This window comes from Protopterus annectens, chromosome 5.part0 (assembly GCF_019279795.1).
Source record: "Protopterus annectens isolate FY-2018-M chromosome 5.part0, PAN1.0, whole genome shotgun sequence".
In the NCBI taxonomy this organism is placed as follows: domain Eukaryota; kingdom Metazoa; phylum Chordata; order Ceratodontiformes; family Protopteridae; genus Protopterus; species Protopterus annectens.
The window spans coordinates 734,885,593-734,910,770 of NC_056735.1; the positions used below are offsets into that span (position 1 = coordinate 734,885,593).

At 39.6% G+C, this 25,178-nt stretch overlaps 1 protein-coding gene across 2 annotated transcripts in view; it reads left to right on the forward strand.

Moving 5' to 3' along the window:
* The window catches only part of DYNC2H1 (dynein cytoplasmic 2 heavy chain 1), a 6,555,988-nt gene that overhangs the window by 3,348,606 nt on the left and 3,182,204 nt on the right, over positions 1 to 25,178 (forward strand). For both annotated transcript variants that reach the window (XM_044072582.1, XM_044072581.1), the window contains one exon: positions 15,279 to 15,525. In XM_044072582.1, coding sequence (XP_043928517.1) covers positions 15,279 to 15,525 — 247 coding nt within the window. The remainder of the gene's footprint in view (positions 1 to 15,278; positions 15,526 to 25,178) is intronic.

The following is a 25,178-nucleotide window of genomic DNA, read 5'->3' on the forward strand; positions in this document are numbered from 1 at the left end:
ATGTCTTCTTTGGGGAGATCTTGGAAGTCCTGAAACAGAGGGATGGGTGGACTTCCCTCCAGCCTTCTTCAGAGGAATAGGTATAGCTGGAGGCTTTTTGTGCCCAGCCCTCTACATCTTGGATTTTTCCACCTACTGATGAGCTCATTAAATTGATTGTGCAGCGGGCCTGGAAGATTCTTGACTCCAACAAGCTGATCTACAACATGCCTGACTAGATCCTTTCTGCCTCTAAAGATGAGTAGCATTGGGCTAAGGTTGTCCCTGTAAACGCCATGGTGATAGCTGCAGCCACAAAGAGGGAAATTGCAGAGGAAAGTCCTACTATCATCCTCCTAATAAGGAGTCTAGGACTGTGGATAGGTTTGGGAAGCGCATTTACACTTCAATGAATTTCACTTTCAGGCCTTTGAACTACAAGGCGCACTTTTTTAGGTTGCAGAGAGATCTGATTAAAAAGTTGTCAGATACTCTCACAGGAGCAATAGCCGAAGGGGTACGAGATAAAATTCCCTCTTAGCTCGCCACCCTTGAATCAATTTTTGACTCGTCCATGAGGCTAATTGTCCATACAGCTGAAGGGACAAATAGAGCTGTGGGCTCAGGTGTTGCCATTAGGAGGCATGCCTGGATGTGCTTGAGCCATTTAAGTCTTTGTTAAAAGGCACACTGGCCAGATGTGAGAAAGATAGGAAGACTCTTTCTGCCATTGGCGTACGCTTCTCCACTCCTCAATGGCCTTACTCCAGGAGCCAGTGAAGTGGGAGGCTATGGTTCAAAAAATCCCAAGGGCCTTTCCAGGACTCGCATAACAAGGGCTTTCCCTGGGGCAGAGGTGGAAATAACAATGGAGGACACTGTCCTAGAGGCAGAGGTGGCCTTCAGAACCAGGGGCCCAGAGATTCTTTTTCTGGTAACTCTTACCACCGCTCGTGAATGGAGGCCTGATTGCCTTCCTCTGGAAGCAGTTGGGGGATGATTATCCCTTCACCAAACTGCCTGGCTACAAATGACATTAGACAAATAGGTGCAGGGTATCATCTCCAGAGGTTACATCATTACCCTTTCATCAAATCCAACAACACAAATAAGACTCATGGACGTCCCACCCAGTGACAGGGAAGCAGCAGTCATAGAAATTCAAAAACTGCTCGAAAAATAAGTCATCCAAGAAGTCCCACCAGACCAAAGAGGATCTGGTTTTACTCTATATTTTTTTTAGTGCCCAAAAAGACAGGGGACTGGAGACCCATTTTGGATCTCAACCAGTTCATCAAGGCAGTTCAGCAAATCAAATTCCAGATGGTCTTGGTACAGTCAGTACTTATTTTCTTGGAAAAACATGATTGGATGTGCTCTATAGATCTACAGGATGTATATTACCATAAAAAAATGGACAAATGCTCCAGAAGATTCCTGCACTTCCAGATGGGAGCCAGTCATTTCCACTCACATGTCTCAACACAGCCACCAGGGTGTTTAACAAATGCATGACGATGGTATCAGCTCATCTCAGAATGCATGGATTTCAAGTTTTTCCTTATCTCAGTGACTGGCTTCTTATTGCTACCACCAGGCATCAACTAGAACTGGGCAGGAGATTACACCGTGTATCTTTGTGCTTCATTAGGCATTACAGTAAATTACGAAAAGTCAAATCTGCAACATACTCAACAGTTGGAATTTATTGGAGCTCTAATAAACACTGTTATGGGAATCACTTCACTCCCAGTAGGCAGGCTGCAAAAGATCAGATAACAAGTAAACAGTATAGTTCAGAGCAGAAGTGTTTCAGCCAGACTCATCCTACAGACGCTGGGTTTGATGACAACCTCTTTGGCCAGATATCACATGCAGATTCTACAATGTTTTCTAGCCTCTCAATGGACGTTAATGAATCAGCCGATGTCATACCACATCTTGATCACCAATTGCTGTAAACAAGACCTGTCTTGGTGGCTCCATTCCAAAAAGATTCTTTTGGGTCGTCCTTTCATCCTTCCACAGCCCCAAGCCATAGTGACCTCGGATGCTTCCCAGACTGGGTTGGGGGCATTATCTGGGAAGGACTGTCCAAGGCACTTGGTCCCAACAGGAGGCCAATTTGCACATCAATGTCCTAGAGATGAGGGTGGTGTTCTTGGCACTGCAAGCATTTGAAGATGCTCTTCCCTTGGGAACAGTGACAATTCAGACGGACAACATGTTGGTGGTCTGGCATATCAACAGACAAGGGGGAAGCAAATTTTACCCACTTTGTCGAAAAGCCATCAGAGTCTGGCAGTGGGCGATTTCTTCCAACTGCTTTCTCATGGCAGCACATATCCCAGGGAGCTCCAACTTGATAACAAACTGAGCAGAACTCTTCTAATGCCTTATGAGTGGTCCGTCAGTCCTGTGGTGACGGACAAGATATTCCGCCACTGGGGCCAATGTTGCTGCAATCTGTTTGTGTCCCCTCTGAATAACAAGTGCAGCAGTTACTTTGCCCTACCCTCTCCGGGGAGTCACCCAGAGATGCTTTTCTCCACGATTGCCCCCCCCCCCCTAGTCTCCTGCATGCCTTTACCTGACTCCTCTGATATCTCAGTTTCTAAAGAAAGCCAAAAGGTCAGATAACACAATAATCCTCATTGCTCTGTTCTGGCCTTGACAGGTTTGGTTTTCCTTCATATGGCCTCATCTGCTTCAGAAACCTTGGATTCTGGACCCAACTCTAAATCTGTTATCTCATCCAGAAGGTATGGTTCATCCGAATCTCGACATCTCAAGGTCACTGCATGGCCTCTCCAATTCCCATGATTGCCAGGCATTCTTCCCTTACCTCACTAGTCTGACAAATCATTTTAGCCCATCACAAACCTTGTACTAGGAAACCGTACCAGAGTAAATGGGAAAACAGTTGCTGGATGGGCTCTTAACAATGACATTGACCCTTAAACAGCTCCCATGGACGAAGTATTGTTTTTTCTGGCTGTTCTTTATCAATCTGGCTCTTCAGTCCCTACCATTCGGGTTCATCTAGCCATGATATCTAATTTCCATATCGGTTTTGATAGTTCTTCACTTATATCACATAAGCTTTGTAAAGCCTTTTTGAAGGTGACCTTAATGTTAAGGCCTCTGTTTAAAGAGTCCACTGTTCCTTGGGCTTTATCCTCAGTCCTACAGTCTCTTACTTCATCTCCTTTTGAACCTTCAGCTACTTGTGACTTAAAATTTTTGACATGGAAAGCTTTGTTTTTATTAGTTATTACTTCTGCAAGAGGAGTATCGGAAATTCAAGCCTTGTCCTGCAAGCCCCCTATATAATATTTCAAAAGGACAGGGTTTCTCTCAGGGCTAATCCTTCTTTCTTGCCAAAGGTAGTTTCAGAATCTAATATCAATCATGCCGTGCACCTACCAGTGTTTTTCCCTAATTTATCCAAAAAGGGAGCGTATTATTTACACTTATTAGACATTCATAGGCAGTTACAGTGAATATAAAACGTGTACACACCCCTTTTAAAATGCCAGGTTTTGTGATACATAAAATGAGACCACAATAAATCATTTCAAAACTTTTCCCACCTTTAATTTGACCTTTAACCTGTACAATTCAGTTGAAAAGCAAATAAATCTGCTAGGGGAAAAAAATAAAAACGATATACAGTAAGCTGGTTGCATACATGTGCACAGCCTTAAACTAATACTTTGCTGAAGCACCTTTTTATTTATTTACAGCATTCAGTCTTCTTTGGTAGGAGTTTATCAGCATGACACATCTTGACTTGGCGATATTTGCCCACTCTTCCTTGCAAAAGTTCTCCAAATCTGTCATATTGCAAGGGCATCTCTTGTGCACAGCCTTCTTCAGGTCACCCCACAAATTTTCTATTGGATTTAGGTCTGGGCTCTGGCTGAGCCATTCCAAAACTTTAATTTTCTTCTGGTGAAGCCACTCTTCTGTTATTTTGGATGTATGCTTGGCATCATTGTCATGTTGAAAGGTGAAATTCCTCTTCATCTTCAGCTTTCTAGCAGACGCCTGAAGGTTTTGGGCCAAAAGTGACTGGTGTTTGGAACTGTTAATAATTCCCTCCACCTTGACTAAAGCCCCAGTTCCAGCTGAAGAAGAGCAACCCAAAAGTATGATACTGCCACCGCCATGCTTCACCATGGGGATGGTGTTCTTTTGGTGATGCAAAGTTTTATTTTTGCGCCAAACGTACCTTTTGGAATTGTGGCGAGAAAGTTCAACCTTGGTCTCATCAGACCATAACACATTTTCCCTCATGATTTTGGGAGTCTTGATGTATTGCTTTGCAAATTTTAGCCGGGCCTGGATGACTTTCTGTGTAAGAAAAGGTTTCCATCTTGCAACCCTACCCCATAGTCCCGACATATGGAAAATACGGAAGATTGTTGTCACGTGTAGTACACAACCAGTACTTGCCAGAAATTTCTTCAGTGTTGCTATAGGTCTCTTGGCAGCCTCCCTGACCAGTTTTCATCTTGTCTTTTCATCAGGTTTGGAGGGACGTCCATTTCTTTGCAACGTCACTGTTGTCCCATATTTTCTCCACATTTTAATGACTGTTATCACTGTGTTCTATGGTATATCCAATGCTGTGGAATTTTTTTGTACCCTTCTCCTGACTGATACCTTTCAACAGTGAGATCCCTTTGATGCTTTGTAAGCTGTCTGTGAACCATGGCTTTTGCTGTAGCAGGCAACTGAGTAAATGTCAGGAAAATCCTACTAGGACAGCTGAACCTTATTTGGGGTTAATCAGAGTATCTTTAATTGATGGTAGGTGTGCTGTAATTAAATCAAAAGGTGCTTCAACAAAGTATTAGTTTAAGGGTGTGCACACTTATGTATCCAGCTTATTGTACGTTTTTTTATTTTTTATATTTTTCCCCTAACAGATTTGTTTATTTTTCAATTGAATTGTACAGGTTATAGGCCACATTAAAGCTGGGAAAAGTATTGGAATGATTTATTGTGGACTCATTTTTTTATATCACAAAAACCTGTAATTTTAACAAGGGTGTGTACACTTTTTATATCCATTGTACGTTTTTACCTTCATAGAACAAAGGATATCAGAAAATCTGACCGTTTGTTGCCTTTTCCTTTCTTTCCTTGGGTAACCCGGTTACCTTAGCTAAATGGCTCAGAGATTGTATCACCTTTATCTTTTATTTAAAGGGACTTCACCCACCACACCCTTTGAAAGCTCATTCAACTAGAGTTGTAGCAGCTTCTGAGATTTTTCATGCCAGAGCTTCTTTAGATGACATTTGTGCAGGAGCCACATGATCATCTCCGCATACTTTTAACTCTCATTACAAACTGGACCAGGTCTCTAGTGGATGTGCATCACTTGGCTCGATGGTGCTCAGGAATATTCTTCCGTGAGACCTCCCAAGATTCAAGTATGTAGAGACTCTGTCCCACAGTCAAGGATTACATGAAGAGTGACAACATCAGATAAAGAAGTTATGTCTTACCATAACGTTCCATCTGTGTTGTCGGTCTTCAGTAATCCTTGGCATTCCCCCCTCCTTACTCCAGCCTGAGAATCTTAGTGAATCGAATACTCACAAGATTGGCTTCATATTAGGGACACAGATCTGTTCTCTTATTGTTACTTACTATTTTTTTGCCACTATTTTAGGCAAACTTTATCTGAGGTAATTTAGAGAGGAGCAATTATGCGTAAAGCCCAGCTTGAGAGTTTGGAAGGTGCGAGCTGAAGTAAACGGCTGAGTCAGTTCCGAGGCTCGGAACAGAGCCCACAGTCGAGCATTAGTGAAGATCGACAACATAGATGGAACATTATGGTAAGACATAACTTCTTTTTTCATTTGCAGATGCTATTATTTTGTACCTGATAAAACCAGGAAAGGACATTTCAGTGTTGTGGAGCATTCTAAGACGGTTTCAAGTCTTTTCAGGATACTAAAGTAATGAAAATAAAACAAAGGCAGTAGCTGTAAATTACATTTATACACACAAGAGTGGTTCAGTAATACCCATATTTATGGTAAGATGATAAAATGAACTACTTGGGAGTATGGGTTAAAAAGATTTCTGTTATGGCAGCTACGGATATGTAGGTAAGACTAAAAAGATAATACAAAAACTGAGAAACTGGAAGATCTGTTTTATGGCTATGGATAGCAAGGTTTAAGCAGTGAAATTGCTTTTTAGTCCCTTTACTTTTATACACAGGCCAGGTGTGGAGGAGGAGAAGTTGTTGATAGCAATTATTAAATAGTTGAAAGAGTTTATCTGATAGGGAAAGAGGGCAAGGGTCAAGTTGGAGAAGTTGATGCTTCTAATAGAACAGGGTGTTTTTAGATTACCTGATTTGAAAGAGTATTTCAGAATTACATGGTTAAGGATCCTATACATAGCACAAAGCTGAAAGCTTGTAATTTACAGTGGAAAGAGTTAATGATTAAACAAGAGAGCTGGGATTTTAGATGCCGATCAGTAAAGAGAATAATGATAACCATACGGATCATTATATTCGTAAAGGAGGAGAAAGTATTCTAAGAACTAACCCAGCATGGGAATGGAAAAAGGAGATTGTGATGGTAGGGATGACTGCAATTAAGACTGCAGAGAATAGGCAAGAGTGGGCTGCAGTTTACTGGAGAAAGATGGCAAAGGAACCAAGGTATTGGGAGCAAATCATTAGAGAGGGAAAGTAATAGAATGGGAAGAGGCCAGGAATACATTTGGTCTGCAAGTTGGTGCTTGCCTTCCCTATCAAGGATTGATATCAAAGTATAGGTAAAGATAAAAGAATATGGGGATCCTAAGTGAAAAAGTAGCACGGATAGTTTTTAGTAGAATCTAGAACAGTAGCTGCTGTTAAAAAAGATAATAGGGCATACACAATATTGCATGGTAACTATAGGAATCAGTCAGAGGAAGTTAAAAAGGATTGGGAAGAGAGACTGGATAAGAAATTCACAAGGACGCAGTAGAAAAATATATGTATGGCTCCAAATGCAACATAGTCTGGAAGGTTTAGGATTTATGCTTGAAGTGGTTTGCATAGATATTTTTATACCCTAAGCAGGCTCCAAAGAACTTTTTCTCAGATAGATTGCAAATGTTGGAGGTGTGATGGGGAAGAAAGAGGTAATTGGGGACTTATTTTTGGGAGTGTAATGAGTTGACAGACTTTAAAAATTATTTGCAGAATTGGTGTAACTTAAGGGATGATTTTTTTCAGCTGTGATACAGAAACAGGATTTCCTAGACATAATAGAAGGTCGGCTGCCAAAAAAACAATTACTAGAAATCAAAGTCTAAACTAACCATACTAGAAGTACTAAATATAGTAACAGAGATAAAATAACTGGAAGTGAGATCTTAGAAAAGGGTAGGAGCAAATTACACAGAAAAATGGGAATTGTGGGAACAATACATGAGGAATAATGTTTTGGAAGAGGAATGAAGTACTGTATAAGGGAAGGCAGGAATTGAATGAACTATGTAATGCTTGACTGACAATGTCAGCACAGAATATTATATGTTGTGTATAATGTTTGCAACTGAAAATATCAGTATGGTTTGTTTTCATTTATATGAATGTATGACTCCCTGTGTCATAAGTAATAATTCAGTAAAGTTGTTTCTTGTTTAAGCAATAAAAAACATTTTTCACACTTCCTCATGTCAAGGCTTGCTTACTTCATACACAGATGATCCCATCATCATCTGCTGTTTAGATAATCTTTCTCACCTTCAACTTGTAACAGAGGGATCTTTTACTTCCATTGAAACTTGCTTAGTAATACCCAGCTCCTACTTAATATTAAAGAAAAATCTCCTATTTACCCCAAAACACATCCTGAAGAAAAAAAAGTTGAAGATTTTCTCCTTGAATAATACACAAATTGAAGCAGTTACACATGCTTAATGTGTATAATGCTATGCTCAGTATTCCTAGCTTACCTAATGTGTATAATCCTATCATGCTGAATATTACTGTAAACTGATCATTCTAGTGTTTATTGTTTATAACGTATAATTAAGCTTTTTTCATTGTACGTGGAGCTTTTCTGTCAGGACCTCTTCTGAAAATGGGTACTTTTTGTCTAATCAATTATTTCCCGGTAAACAAATGATAAATAAATAAATGCAAACTTGTTTTCATGCTATGCACTATTTTTATCCTTAGTGTTTGGCTCTCTGGCACTGAGGGATTAAGTTGTGATTTATGTCCTCCTACAAGAATGGTACTGGGCAGAAGGTCTGGAAGTATACTCTAGATGCACAGGGGTGTGGGAGTATGAGCTCAGCCATGGAGTACTTGCACTTTAGGTGATTGTGACTGATGTGTGTAGGTCTGCACTCACTCTAAAGTCACTCATAGCAGGTCATTACACCAAACGTACCTTCCAATAAGGGAAGAATGCCTTAGGCACATTGAAATATCCTTAGCCAGCCAATGATGACAGCCCTTTGTCTGCCATTTCTCACCTCCCCACCTGTCTTAAAAAAATGATGACTCCAGGTTGGCAAATCCCTACTGGAGAAGGGAAATCATTTTTGGAGTAATTTGAGATGTTCTGGATGGACAAGACAGAGGAGATCAAACTGGACAAAAGATGTGCAGAAAAAGCCTGATGGATGGGTTAGTAAAGGGTCATAACATAAATTAACAGTATTATCCTTAATATGTTGCAATGAAAACCCATCTTTGTAAGTTGGTATTGGTCTTGTCCCACATTTAACCTTTCCAGTGCCTGATCCATTAGCAGAATTTGAGTCACCTGGAGTGCAATCAGAGCTTTATTCCTCTATACCACAAGGTGAGGCCCTGACTTGCGTGCAAAAAGTATGAGTTTCTTAGTAATCAGAGTTTTTTTTTTGTCACTGTGGAAAATCAGTATATAATCTCTTTCTATCTCTGTCTAACACCAAACGGCCAAAATATTTCTTACTGATCCTCTTTTTGAGATGGGTCAGGTGAAGAAAGCTGTTTTCCAGATGGCCTGCTGTCTCCATAGTGCTGTTCTGTATTTCCTTTGATGATGTGGTTCATCCTGAAAGCCAAAATTCTCAAGACCAATAATATTCTCATAGCCCATTTCTCACCCAGTTAATCTTGGGTTTCCCCTCCTTAAGTCCGTATATAGTAGGAAAACATTTTTGCTTATTAGTCTCCATGCTGCTGTCTCACCCATCAAGTAAACTTCATGCAGATCTTCATTCTTTAAAGTAGACAGTGTGGCTTCTTCTGTTTCATGAATAGCCAGTAAACCTGCCTTTTTAGATTGAATGTTGCTATCATCTCTGTTCTCAGAGGCCTTTCACTTGGTGGAATTTTTCAAGATATGTGGACCTGTTTAATTCATCCAGGGTTCTGGCCAGGGCTTTGATATTTTTCAACCACTATGACTTTAGATTTTGCTTACTTGTGTGAGTATGTTGATTCTGGGATCAGATTCCTGTCCATTAAAGTTTGTTTCTCTGCTGTATCGCATTTACATTTCAGCTGTTTACTGTTCTATTCTTGCTTCCCTCAAGGTCTGTAAAGACATTTTGCAAAGCACCTTTCATATTAATTCTCCTGTTTGTGATCCTGTTTCACTGTGGAATATTTATCTTAAGGCTATAAAAAGTCACCCTTCCTAGTTTTGAACTGGCTGCCGTTGTGGAGATAAAGTCCTGCGAGACCCTGTTTGTAGTGACCATTAATTCTGCAAGAAGGATTTTTGAATTCTGGCTTCTCTCTGTTAAGTCTCCATACTTCATGTTCAACATGATAGAATGGCAAACAAATCCTTCTTTTTTGCAGAAATTGTGGTGGAGTCTAGTCTAAGCCAGTTTGTTAGCTTGCCTGTTCTCTTCCCCTGTGCTAACAGAGTGGAATACTTTCTGTACTGTATGGAGGTCCACAAACAGCATGGCTTCTGTGTTAGATAGGACCAAATCTTTTCGCAAAGACAATAATCTGTATTTTCCTTGTCAAAACAAAATTGGGTAAGAAGGTCTATATGCTCATTGTTTCCAGGTGGTTAGCCAGTTGTTTTGAATGCTGCCATGTTAAGCAGTTCCAGTGGTCCATTCTGCTACAGCTGTTGATACTACTACTGCCTTTTTTCATAATGCCAGCCTGGATGACATTTGTGCAGCTTCAATATGGGCTTCCCTCAACGTCTGTGCAAGATACTACAAGCTGAACATTATTTCCAGTTCTTTATCCTCTTCTGGGGCTGTTATTTTCCCTAGTGGGTTCCCATCAGAGTGGCTGTCCAGTGAGATTAACCAGAGATACAGTTGTGTGCTTATGCAGTCAAATCCTTGTAAGAAGAAAGACCATATTATGTAACCCACCTCTGTTCAGTCCCTACTTTTGATGGAACTGGTCTGGATTCACCTTTCTTTTTGTTTAATTCTTCTCTCTGCATATTGCTATGTCTGTCTGTCTATAGCCAGTGATTCAAAGATTTCATGGATGTGGTAGCTTCTAAGGTAGAGTAACTACAAAGCATTCACTAGGTAGATAAATGTAATCAGTTCTTTGCTTTCTCTGTGTGGCTGAATAATAATTGTAGCAGAGTCACTGCCCAGCTGTGCAGTGCCCATATCCTAGCAAATTTAATTCTGCTTCTGTTTCACTGGTGGCAGCTTATGAAATAAGTAATTACTAGCTGTTTCATCATTACTAAAGTATTGAAATCCCTTGCTACATGTAAGTATGCATGAGGGAATTTCAGTCATGGTGAAAATGTGCTTTATGTGGACTAGCATAAAACTATAATATATGTAACATGTTATAAACGTAAAATTGTCTTTGATAAAAAGTTGGTGCTGCTCACACTCCATTACTATCTTATGTCATTTCCACAAACCTGTTAGACCCCCCCCCCCCAACAATTACATATCACAAATAAACTTCCTTTGTCTCTGCATGGAATGCAAACACAAGATGGTTACTCAATACCCAAGTCTACTTAGTTTTTGACTTTCAGTTTCATAAATGTGGGTCTCCTGAAAGAGCGAGCCAGATTTTAAATATTCGGACATGTTAGTTTTTTTATCAGGTTTCTTAATACATTAATGTTTATTCATTCATTTTCCATTTACCTGTTTTATTTATGCAAATGTTGCTGTGAAGCCGAAACCTATCCTGGCATTCAGTGGGCACAAGGCAGAAAAACTGATCCTGGATAGGATGCCAATCTGCTATAGGCCATATGCATGCATGCGTGCACAGCCCCACTCCACGCACACACACACACACACACACACACATATATACACAGCTGCAAGTAATTTGGAGGATCAGCAATTAATCTGTGGCACGCCTTTGGGAAGTAGGGATAAAACTCCACGTGGTTTGGGGGGGGGTGTGGATTGGTACAGAAGGCACCATAACCAACAAAAAAACTGGAATATGAGGTACTGTGAGGCAGCAGTGCTAACCTATGCATCATTGTACCACCCCCCCTTAATGGTCCATGAGGTAATTATAAATGTCCTTCCCATCTGTTTTTCATAATGATACAGTTCTCTGTCTTACTGATTTACTGTAGTAGAGAAGTTTCCATATGCCACTTTACTATCACATATTCAAGCGTTCCTCCCTTCCCTTTCTAAAATGTAACATTTTAGACATCCCAACATCATCAGTAACAACTGCACCATTAGACACCTAGTTTTCCTGGACCTCCTGTTTCTCCACAAGTCTAGTATTATCACCAGTATTTGAACCAGGTACTTAACTCTTCACCAACAGATAAATACAGCACACTGGAGAGGTATGCTTATACGTCAGCACCTCCTAATCCTTTGGAATAAATGTCCCTTACATGTTAGGCAGTGCAATTCAGTATCTTACTTTAAGCATAAATTAGTGACTTGATGGATATCCACAAATACACTCTGGGTTGTACTGGTATGGCCCTCCTGGAGAAAGGTACTGCTTATGGGCGGGTACTGGCAATGCATGAGAATGGTCATAAGATTAATTCACCTTGGAAAAATCTGTGAAACGTTTTTATGGCCTACTCTCATGGCTTGTCAGGACATCTCTGCCTACACTCATAATAATCCTGAACAGCATAAAGTGGTTGTAAGAGAACAAAAGAATAATTAAATACAGCAAAATGCTTACTACATTATAAGTCAGTCTAGCTCCAATGAAATGTACCTTTGTGGAAAAAGTGTACCTAAAATAGGCTGTTAAACAGGAGAGTGAAAGCCTATCTTGGTACTCAGTGAGTGAAATTCAAAAACATGCAAATCTACACCATATGAATAATAAACTTTATTTGTAGAACATATGTCTCAACTGTATGATGTATGTACATTAATGTAATGCCTTATAAATTTGTAAAGTGTTATCTTTACTGCTATTGATCCTGGGTTGTGTCTGAAAAGAATCAGTAGAACAGCTCCCTTATCTGGTAAACAAACAGCAATCAATCAATCAATAAACAAACTCTCCAGAATTTTGTAAAGCATGTGTGATTTTTGCCTCCTAGTTTTGCACTATTCCTTGTAAAATATTTGATTTTTCAGGTAAATCACTCAGGATCTTACCTATCGACTCTCCAAACTTTTGCAGAATATCCAGATTATAGCCTCATGGTTTTGGTCTGTTCTTCATTAAATCTGGCAAACTATTGAGTATTGTACTCACTAAATAATAACACATTTGAATCTGAGACTTCATAACCTTAAGAAAATGCATGCTAATGCAAAACCCATTATTGTAGATGCTTTCTAAGTTTATAAAAGCAATACTAAAAATTTGTTGCTGATTTTGGCCCTTCATCCCCCATTATTTTTGGCTTTGTCCACATTTCTTAATCAGAAATTAAGACGTATGCACAGGATTACAGAGACACAAATACCAGACATTAAAGTTTCATACTTCTATTGTTCAGAAAATGCATGTTGATATAAAAGCTGTTCTGTTAAAATTTTAAATGAATAAGTAATAGTTAAAAATCATTCCTAGTTTTGAGCTTTCATTCTTCTGTTATTTTTGGCTTTATCCAAAACTCTTGATGAAAGATGTTGCTTGGGATGCCTTAGAAACACTCGCATAGGTATTTCCATGGTAACAGCGAGCTCAGGCAGCCAGAAAAGATAATTAATTACTTAAATTGTCTTTTTTTCCTGCTGCCTGAACATGTGGCCTCCTTGAAAATACCAGTTCAAATGATTCTGTGTAATTGCTACTCCATTGGCACTTTCAGGGCACATTGGCCAGGTTTTGAAAGTGAGAGGATCCTGCCCCCCTCGCCCTATTCTTCTGACACCCATGTTTTATGTCTTAAATTGTTGTTGGTCTCATTTGCAAAGGCAGAGATTGCAAGGAGACCACCCTGTAGATTATATCAATTTGGCCATGAAACTGTAGGTGTTACTGTTATACGATGGCCAACAAATGCCTTCTTGGGTTTGTGAAGCTGCACTCCATTATGCAAAATAGAATTGTGTCCATTCTGAGCATGTTTATTTGTTCTGTAGTGTGTACCTTCAGAGAGAAGTGTAGTCTAAATATTGCTTCCAAGTCTCAGTCAGCCTTCTGCAGAGTTATTCAGCAACGTCTGTTTTTTTATTTAATTCCTGACAATTACATAAAGAGATGTTAAATTTCTTTTGAACGTTTTCTAATGCAGAAGGAAACTTCTGTTGGATGGCCCTGCAAAATGTGTTTCTCGCTATTTTGCCGAACAAATAGAGATCACCACTCACTGTGACGGTAGGGGACGTATTTTGTCTAAGCATTACTCTAGAAAGACATTAGATATTTTGATGGGTAACACAACTGAAGAACATCAAGAGTGACTTGAACACAGAGTTACGTGTGCCTCCCTTCCCTTCCTATCCAATCATAGTTTGGAAGATGGCAAGCTATTCCCAATAACCTTTTCTTCAAATACATGCTTGAACTGGTATCACAGTATCATGTATACATCTACCAGCAGTGTCAGATTGTTGTTTCCTTTTATTGTTTACTGTGCTGGGTGCTTATTCTTCATTCCATATCCTCCCTTATTTGCCAGGAAATATGTTCAACAGGCACTTCATCCTTTCCCCCTGCAGCACCCAGACCCAATTTCTGAACTCCACTTTACAACAAGTCAGACAGACATCTGCCTTTGCACCACTGGGCCAGTATTTTGTGTAAACACAATTCTCCCCTTTGCTAAATTAGGAACAGCTAAAATTTCCAGTAGAAGAGGAAGAGATGGTTTGCATTGTTTATTACAACACATTATACTTGTCTAGAACTGTAGCTTGTGACAGTGAGTTGCAACTGCAGCATTCATTGCAACCCTTTTGTTTGCATCTGAACTGAACTGTGACTTATACAGGGGATGGAAGTTGCCCTGATTCTTTATACAGTTTACACAGTTTATTGCATTATGAGGGGCTAGATAAGAGATCATTATACAAACTGATTTATTAATATATATGTATATGTTTTAATGACTACATTAATCCCTTTAGCTCTATGGCCTATTTTCATGGAGATTTGAGGCATCCATACTGACCACACTGAGGAAATTCCCATATGGGGAATGTATATAAAATAAGTAAACGTTTTTTGTTTTTATAAGCAAAGTACCCATACTCTTTTCCATAAGTGCCTTGGGATCTTTTACATCCACCTGAGCTACCCAACTCTGACAGGGTTGGACCTTGGTGTAACATCTCTCCCAAACATGGCACACCCAGGAGTGTTTCACACTTCTTACACAGTATTGCAGTGTCAGTATTGGAATGTTAACCCAAGTACATGATATAGGAAAATAGCCCACAGTTTTATGATCTTTCAGCATCAGAGACAAATGTGCTACTTGTTGAGCCACGGAAAGAGGCAATTGCTCTAACAATTTGGGAGAAGTAATAATTAACATTTTTTCACAACATTCTGAGACATTTGTGCCTGTGTAGTAGCATGCATAAGTTACATAATGTCAGCTGACAATAAAAAGGGTAACACAGATGCATAATCAAATTGGTTGAAGTGGATGTATTGGCTAGAGTTTACAGTTAGTAAGATGCAGCATTAAATATGAAAGCCTTGTATCAGGATTTCTGCAGATTTTTGAATGAATAATGATTTAGTTAAGCGGGATGTGAGGTTAAAACGTTGCATATGCAGATTAATTCTATCATCTATGGTAAATATGTATGAAAAAGCTTGGTATAATTTGTCATTTCATGCTTTTATAGTTTTTGAAGTCCTGGATATGTCTCACTGCAAAAATATCTAATTATTTTTCTTCATTTATGTCTAGGATGCTTTTACGTTATGCCTTCTCTCAACTCCGATCCACCCAGATTGCAACAGTTCACTGCAGTGCTCAGACCTCTTCTCGGCATATACTTCAAAAGCTGTGTCAAACCTGTTTGGTAATCAGTAGCAACACAGGACGTGTTTATAGGCCAAAAGATTGTGAACAACTTGTTTTGTACCTGAAAGACATAAATCTTCCTAAACCAGATAAATGGGGAACAAGTAATCTAATTGCCTTCCTCCAGCAGGTAAGAATGGAAAACATAGTAATTTCACTTCAGCACTCCCTTTGACTAATTTGTTTCTAAAATTTAGTTTAATAGACAGTGTGCTTGCTAACTTGTAGGAGTTACTAAAACTCATTGTTCAAAGTTATAGTGATTTCATGGATGAACCATCTTTTGTACCTAATGATATAAAATTGGCTCCCTGTTGAAATGTTGGCACTCATAATGTCAAGTGCCGATAAGCCAAAAAAGGGAAAGAAATAGGACTGAAAACACAGAGGAAGAGCGAATTTTGAAAATTGCTCTCCTCCTTTAAATTTCTTTTTGCAAGGTGTGCATCCCATGGGAGAGGCAAGCTCCTCACACTCCCCAGACTTATATATACCAACTCCTTTATCGCCATGCCTTGAAGAAAGGGGGATATTCCGAGAAATTACATCTCGGACTTAGTATGTGTAAGTCCATTCCTTCAGTTATTCAGCTGTGCATTCCATGACTCGCTCTAACAGGATCCTGACATTTCAAATTGTTACCCATAAAATTATATTAAAAACTTTTATTTTTACTCCTTTGTATTTGTTGTCATTATTGCATTGCAATTCTTTTCACAGAAGTGAGCTAATACTGTGCTGTCTTCTTATATTGCAATTTGTGTACCGTATCTGATGTCAAGGACATCAGAATCATCTCTGCTTAGATTGTGTAAGATTTCAAAATAGACTTTGGCTGAAGTGAGCACAAGTTCTTTTTTGTAAAGGCAATACTTGCCCCACCTCACAGTTGCTTAAACATTCATGGACACCACAACTTTCCCTCTTCATATTTTGCATGCTGACATCCTTCTGTTATTGTGTGTGTGTGTATATATATATATATATATATATGTGTGTAATGTGTGTGTGTGTGTGTGTGTATATATATATATATATATATATATATATATATATATTTATAATTTGTATACATTTTTTGATTGTATGTTAAAGGAAAACTCGTTTGTGTGCGTGCACGTGTGTAATGATGTCATTCAGATTGTTTTCAGTAGACAGGGAATTTGAGAAACATTTGTGGCTCCCTGTATGTAAATGACTGTATCTCTAAAATAGTGTAATATTTAATTACGACATTTTTATGGAATGTTACTGGAGCAGTTTCCTAATAAATGTTCCTTAGACTGTGCTTGTACCTTTAAGAAGCAGCTATGTTCTGGACTTTAATGGAAAAGAAAATCATTGTAATGTCAGTTAGTATGCTATAACGGATAAAGTAATAAAGTATCATTTGAGTGGATCCCCTTTAATAATCACATTTTCACTTACCTGAAAATTAAAAGGATGAGATGACTTTGCTGAAAACTTTATTTCAAGAATGTTTGGCTCATCGGAATTTTACTCCGTGAAAGGAAACACTTGGCCACCATGGTGAACTTTGCCCTTTTCCCCAATGTAGTGTGGTTTCGGAGTTGGTATATTTAGTTGTGGAAGTGGGAGGGAGCACCCCCCCACACACACACACGCACACACACACACACACACACACACACACACACACACACACATACATACATGAGGGTGTGGGGTATGAAGCCCCCCACTTAGGAGAGTTTGATTTGCTTCAGTTTGTTTATTTTGTTGTGGCCAAGTGGTGCCTTTCCTGGAGTGAAATTGCAGTGATCTGAGTGTTCGTGAAAGTAAGTTTTCGGTGAAGCCATCTCGTTCTTTTCAGTTTCAGATAAGTAAAAATTCAGTTATGTGAAGTAGACCCCATTTTAGTACAATAATATGTATTTAGGCGTAATACTGTATGTTTGTTGTTGATAGTGTTTATGGCTATAGTTTTCAGTCTGCAGATAACTGATACCCACTTTGTATGTTAATCTTGCTATTTTGCAATTTCAGCTATTTTTCAATTTCAGCAGTTTTTCAATTTCAGATGACTGTTCCGGGCTGATTTTTTTCTCTACCTTCAAATGTTATTTCTGTATTTCTTCAAGCTATTCTTATACAAAATGCAAGATTAGACACCTGGACAGTCAGTATTATCAATCACATGGCATAAGCTAGTAGCTCTTAGAGCAAGCATGTAGAATAATCTCAACAGACCAAGCAAAATATGTGTGTTTTGTTGTAACATTTAAAGTAACAGAAATAGACATTGTGGATGGAGAGAAGTAGGAGGGCATGGCCAACCTACTTATCCCAGGGGGTAGGAGGGGTTGTGCACACATAGGGACCCACTAGCTGGTGCGAGTTACCTGATGGAGACCATGGTAACTAACACTAAATGCATTAGGGGTGGCACGGCTGCTTTGAGGGAATGCCCCTTGTGGAAATGAGGGAACAGCCTCAATGTTTAGCCCAATTGCACATCCCTCCTTGGTGCTTAGCAAGGTGTATGGGGGAGTAGGGCTTGACATAAAAAAAATCGAACCATCCTTAATGGCTGTCTGATGACTTCTCCTAGTTTACTATCCTCTTAGTGGTAGAGAATGAATGAGAGCCTGTTAGCCAGTATGTGGCTGATGAATGTCAAACAGTTGGGTCAAAAAGAGCAAAAAAAATTTTAAAGTGTCAGAAGTATATATATTTTTTTTTATTTAAGAAACAGTTTTTATTTTTAGTTCTGATTTCATAAGAAAATGCAATATTGATATGAATCTGATATGTACGGAGTATATCATCCTGCCAAAATATCAAATGTGTATTCTTGCTACAGCAAGAACAGAGCACCGAAATGAGTACTATATAGGGCTGTTGGTGGTACCTAACAGTATAAAACAATGGTTGCAATTCATAGAGGAGCATTGTGCCCTTGTGCAGTGTAGTGGTACTGTCTTTGGTTTCATTATTATAGTATAAATCTTTCTTTGCCAATTTATCTGTATTTAATTTAATTTCTAGTATGTATAGTTTTCAGATTTTGTAATAAGAACTTTAAATGAGCCTGAGCCTCAGTAATATATCAGTGCTTAATTGCAGTGGTTTCCATATTACTACGTTATTTAAAATGCAGGCAGCACAAAACAGCCCTTATATGGGCTGCCAAATAATACCGTTGCACACTGGAAAACAAAAACCCCAGAAAGAGCATTTACTAAACTAGTGCCTGAGTACAGGAACAAAATCTCACAGGACATTGTCTACTTCCTCCCTCAAAAACTTCAAAATAGCTGTAAAAAAATGCAACACAAAATCCTTTCAGTGTATGTGTTTTGACAATCATGGGTAACAAACCCTAAAGTAATCCAGTAACTTCTGCAATGGTATAACTACCCCCTACCATACCATCCAGTGCTGAACCTCTTTCTCTCATATTTACTTATTTCACTACCATTCCTTTGCACTGAGTGCCTGTAATAGTGTAAAAGTGACTATTACCCGCCTAACTCTTCTTGCCACTTCCATACACTTACTTCTTACACTTACCTACTGTGTTTCAACCTCCACTCTCTTCCTTTACATCAGCCTTTATTGTAAATGTGCGTGTTTTCTGTTCCTAGTCTGATATATTTTATATTTACTAACATTTACGAATCTTTAAGAATTTTGTTTAGTCTACAGTATTAGAATAGTATTAAATGTATTTGTCTGTTTTGCTACTTCATATTACTACTTTGTATCGTGACTTTTACAGTGTAATTTGTGCTTCTCTTGTTACTGCATAATTCTGTGCTTCTATTATTATTATTACTCTATAATTCTTGACTTCATTGTACTTTAGCATCTCTCTATTGCCAAATTGTTCAGTTTGTGCCTAAAAATGGTCATTGGACCATCATACTTACCCAGTTAACACATGTAAATAAATAAATAACCCCCACACCCAAGCACTGGTCTTGGCAGTATATATGTTTATACCTGCTACTTTTTGACCTAATAATCAAATAGATGATAAGAGGTTTTCCCAAGGGTAATGTTAATCTTCAGCATTATTTGGCAGATACCCTTATAAGGTCGGACTTATCTTATGCCATCTTTTGTTCTTCCTAATATTTTAAAACTTTCCGTGGCTTAATTGCATTTTTTCACTGGTAACATAGCTCCCAGCCTTCCATCTCCAAAGTGAGGAACATTACCTCTCATAATGTGGAACAAATGGACAAAATGTGGAACACTTACTAAAAGCTTACCAACAACTTCAGCTAGGAAGGTCATAGGATGACTAAAATATGATAGTTTTACTTATGGAAGAATTATTTTAATGAATGAATACAATTCATTTCTAATTACCATGGATGTCTGCTAAAAATTCGCTAACCCTGAATGTGTGACAGACCCTTTCAGTGTGGAACTTTGAGGAATATGAGCTTTTTAAGACTCCAAATGAGGAACTTTCCTCATAATGAGGTACAGTTGAGAGGGATGCCTGGTAATTTGTTTTGCCATTTCAGGCTACCTTTTATTTGATAAGTTTTGAGAAATATTTATTGTTTTTCATACTGTGGGAAAAGTTAGTAAACGTTGATTACTGTATGATGCTTGTTATGCAAGACTTTTCCCACTGATGTTTATAAGTAAGGCTGTCTCTGGTAAGCTCATATCTCCTGAAGACTTTATGTTGTGCATGTAGAGATTTTAGACAGTCATTAAATGTGGAGGCTTGATGTTTGTAAAAGCTTATCTTGTTAAAAGCTGTACAAGAAATCAGATAACGGTAAAGAATCATTAAAAAGTCCAAAGCTGATCCTTCAGAAGTGAAAGATAGAACTGTAATAAATTAAAGAAAAAGAATCAATTAAAATTTGCTGCGTGCTCTTAAGTGTTCAAGTGCTTTTATTCTCATGCATTTATTACTGCTTGTTAGGAGCCTAATTAAATGTATCTGTTATTCTAAGCATTTTTAGCTTTGGTCTTAGCATTTGTGCTTCAGGCCAGTTACTTTATATTTAAGAATGTTCTTACAGTCTACACTCTTGTGGACAAACCCTTATCAAAACCCTCTCTCCATAAGTCTGCCCAAGCATTCGGAACACTATGTCTGGACAATTCCTATCACTTTCTCCTGGCAACCTGGTTGACATGAACATACTGAGACAGTGTAGCAAATGCCTCTTGTTTACTGACAGCCCTCTTCTGCTAGCACATAATTCTTATACCTGTGTGAAATGCATGCACATCAGTAACCTGCGCCACAGTCAGTAATCCTGACAAAGTGGAGATTGCCACCAGAAACACCACACCACTCTCATCACACAGCCAAGCACAACACACACACCTAAGCAAAGGTCCTCAATAAAAACTTATCTAAACAGCAGAGAACTCCAAAACACACACACACAAACTGTCAAAGGAAAAAACTTCAAAGACCAATACACGTAAGGTTCAGGTTAAGGCACTTTAATTCTTGCGGCAAGGAGACAAAAACATGCATGCAAAAATAGAGTTTGTCTGGCTTGTAACAGGAAATGAAGCCATTCTTATACTGTTTTACAAGACATTGCCTTCTGAAGCTGACGTAATCAAATACAAGCCTACAATATTGTTTTTCACAGCAGATGTTGAATATTTTCTGCTGATATTACATTACATTTCTAGATTTGTGAGAAGCTTTTCTTGAAAGATAACATGGCCTCGAAGACCACTAGCTAGTTACAATTATTTCTACAGTGCTGTGTTACATTTCAAGGTACTCTGCTTATTCAAGCACAAAGCAAACACAGATTATAGTTCACATTCTTCAAGCAGTCTTTGTTCTACTTATCTATTCTTCCTGGAGCTGTGTATGTTCTCATAGCACAGACAGGGCTAATTGTCTATGTTTAATAACATTATAGAAAGCAGTATTGTTCTATTCATTATTTTCCTGACCTAGCAGAAAATCATCTGCTTCTCAGTAAATTTCCTAAGACATAAACAAGATTTTAGCTGTGCTGACAAAATACAAGGTCAGAAAGCATTCGCAGTTTATATGGATTTATGCAGTATGAAATAGAATAAATGTGTTAACCCTTTTGGGCTTTCTAAAAGCACTAATACACACATTAATACATATTTTTCTAACTCAAACATTCCACACACAACACCAAACACATCACACACACAGCAGACAACACACCAGTGTCTCACAAACACAGCCCTTAAGGCACAACAATAAACCATCATATCCCACAAGACGTAAGAATAAACCAAACACACTAGTCATCGGTGAATCAATTGTGAGACCCACCAAAGTCCCCCTCACCAGGCTTGACAAGGAGAAGGTCACAGTCATTTGTCTATTTGGTGCCAGAATCTGCCACAGCACACAAGCACTTAAGTCTCTGCACAACAAGTACAAGTACGACTATGTCATTGTACATGTTGGTGTGAATGACTTGAGACATGTCATCCCTGGACTATATGAATAGAGACCTGATTGAACTCTGAGTATGTTTTCCAGGCAGGTATGACCCTAGCCCTAAGCAACATCCTACCTTCACCAAGAATTATACCACAATACCAACAAAAAATGATTGACTTAAACAGTTGGCTTAGTTTCTGGTGTCATTCCAAGGGGATCCAGTATCTGTCTGCCTCGGATGACATGGTCAACAGGCCTCGATGCTTTGCCAGAGATGGCCTTCACCTGTCACCACTCAGTTTCCGGATCCTGGCCAAGGCACTTACCTCCCCCATTATGCCTTTTTTAGGCAATGTCCCAAAGACAAACCTAACTTAAAAGACGTTTTAAAAAATAAATTGAAGGTAAAGCTGTTTAATGCTAGGAGACTTAACCTGAAAATGGACTCACTGGAGGCCGTCTTTGCACTGGAAGATGCTGATGTCTGTGTGGTCACGGAAACTTGGTTTAGGGCTGCAGAGAGCACCCCTACCTTACCAGGCTATACCTCATTCCACACATTCCGACCTCAAAATGAGGTTGGGAAGACTAAGAGTGGTGGTGTCTCTGTCTTCATTAAGGACAGGCACACCTCCAGACTGGTTTGCCAGCATGATGCACTGGAACAACTCCAGGTACAAGTGACAGTTGGCAAGACACCCATCCAAGTTATAGCTAGCTATAGACCCTCCCCTCCAGGACTCAGGACACACACTCCTCTTGCCTGGATTTACTTAACTCCATAAAGGTACTCCCTAACACATTGATCCTTGGTGACTTGAACTACCCCACCATAGAATGGGTGAACTATTCTTGCACTAATGCACTGTCTCAACGATTTTTTGACTTCATCAATTCTAATGCACTAGACCAGCTCGTCTCATCCCACACAAGGGGAGATAACATTCTGGAATTGGTTCTTACCAACATGGGTGATAGATGCACCACTCCCATAATATCTTCTTCCCTGGGTGAGATCAGATCATCGGACTGTCTCTTTCGAATTTTCTCTCCCACCAACCCTCCCCCAGCCATAATCAAGCTAAAAAACGTCTCAAAAGCTGACTACAACCTCTTAAGGGAGGGTAACTGTGGCTTTACATCACCACCCTCCTCAGAGGATGCAGACAACTATGCTGAACAGTATGCCAATGCAGTACACAAGCATCTGTACAACTGCATGGACTCAGCCATACCCAGTAGAACTAAAACATGCCCCTCAAGCAAACACAAACCTGTTTGGTGGACATCCTCTATCAACAGGCTTTACAACGAAAGGAAGAAACTGTTGTCCAAGGGTAAAAGGGAGCAAATTCCAAATTGGAAAAACTCCCTACTTAGCCTCAACAAGCAAATTACATCACTAGTGAAAATCTCCAAGTCAAATTATGAATAGAAACTAGGCTCCATAACAAAGGGAAACCATAAAGTCTTCTTCAGTTACATCAAGAACCTCCATGGCAAAGGCCAGGTTTGTTCCAAATTAGTACTTAACAGTATCACTTACACTGATCCTGTTGACTTAGCCAACCTGCTAGCAGATAGGTTCAGTGCAAACTTCACCCCCAAAGCCCTTTCGACATCCCTGATACTTGTCCCATACCTCACATCTCCATCGATCGTGTTACAGGCCCTATCCAAGGCAAAGAACACATCTTCCATGGGACCTGATAGTATCCCAGGATGTGTTCTGCACCATCTCCAGCAAGAACTGGCTTCTCCATTGACCACCCTATTCAACCACAGCCTAAGTACTGGCTTCATTCCAGCAGAGTAGAGAACTGCCATAGTCATCCCCTTGCACAAAGGTGGTGCCACTACTGACCCTGGAAACTATTGCCCCATTAGCTTGACAAGTCTGATCTGTAAAGCCATGGAGCATATTATTATGGATCTCATAAACAAGGACATAGGCAATCTCCACCCACTTGACCCCACCCACTTCAGATTCGTCAAGGGCAGATCTTGCCTGTTGAGCCTTTTTGACTTCTTTGAGGCTGTCACCAAGGCCATGTGTGAGGGAAAGCCAGTACATACAGCTTACCTTAACTTGGCCAGAGCCTTTGACACAATCCCCCACTCAGGCATCATTGAAAAGCTAACACAACTTGGCATAAATCCCTATCTCATCAGGTGGGTGGCCAACTGGATCACTGACAGGACCCTCAAAGTCAAAATAGACACCTCCACCTCTGATAGCAGACCTGTCACTAGTGGAGTTCCCAAGGGATCTGTCCTGGAACCCCTACTGTTTGACATCTATTTCTCAAAGGTCCAGGCAAAGACAAAGGGCTTGTGGCTGTCTAAGTCTGTGAATGACTGTAACTTGGGTGCTGTCATTGACTCCCCAAATGATGTTAACATATACTGCAAGATGGTTTCACAGCAACTAATAACTGGTGTCAAAGTCATGGCCTCAAGCTAAATGCAAAAAAATGTATCATCATACCATTCAGCAAAAATATGACCCCTATTTGATTACCACATCAACGGCAACCCTCTAAGCACACAAGCTGTGGTGAGAGACCTGAGCACTCAGGTTGATAACCTCACATTCGACCATCATGTAGTGGCAGTGATCAGAAAAGCCTTTTGCTGTGTTCATCTCATAAGCAAAGGGATTGCATCCAGAAATAAAGGAGGTTATTACCTCTCTTTACTCCACCCTCATTAGACCAATAATTGAGTATAACATCCCGTTTGGGATGTACCTCTCCAAAAATCTGTACCAACTGGAAAGGCCGCTGAAATACATCAGAAAGAGAATCCATGGCCTCCAACACATGTCCTATGCAGACAGGCTCAAATCACTGTCACTCTACTCGGTATTATACAGATTGCTCAGGGGTGATCTGTGTCTCGCATACAAGGCAATCTCGGACCGTGCCCTACTAGAGATGCTCCATATCTGTAAGTCTTAACTCCTCATGCACTACCCACTCAGAAGGCCTGAATCTAATATGCAACATCAACAAAACCTGCTGGAGAGATAGGTTTGTCTCCCAGAGGCTGCCCCATCTCTGGAATAGACTTCCCATGCATGTCAAACAGAGCACTTCGCTGACTCTCTTCAAGTGCAACCTTGATAAGTGGATGGGAAACAACAAATTTGTCCCAGTGGTTCCACTTGTGTCCCTCATTGACGGCGACAACAGGTGCTGACTGAGGTTTCTTTTTGGGGATAAACGCGTTGCTAGGCTTGGAAGGGCCCCAGGGCCATTAGCCTAGTAACCTCCTATGATCCTATGAAATGACCCTTTCATTATCTGACTACTGTAGTGGAACAGCTTAAAAACTTCACTACAGAAATTACGACTCATTAAAAACAGGTCACAAGGGAGAAAAAAAGATTAATC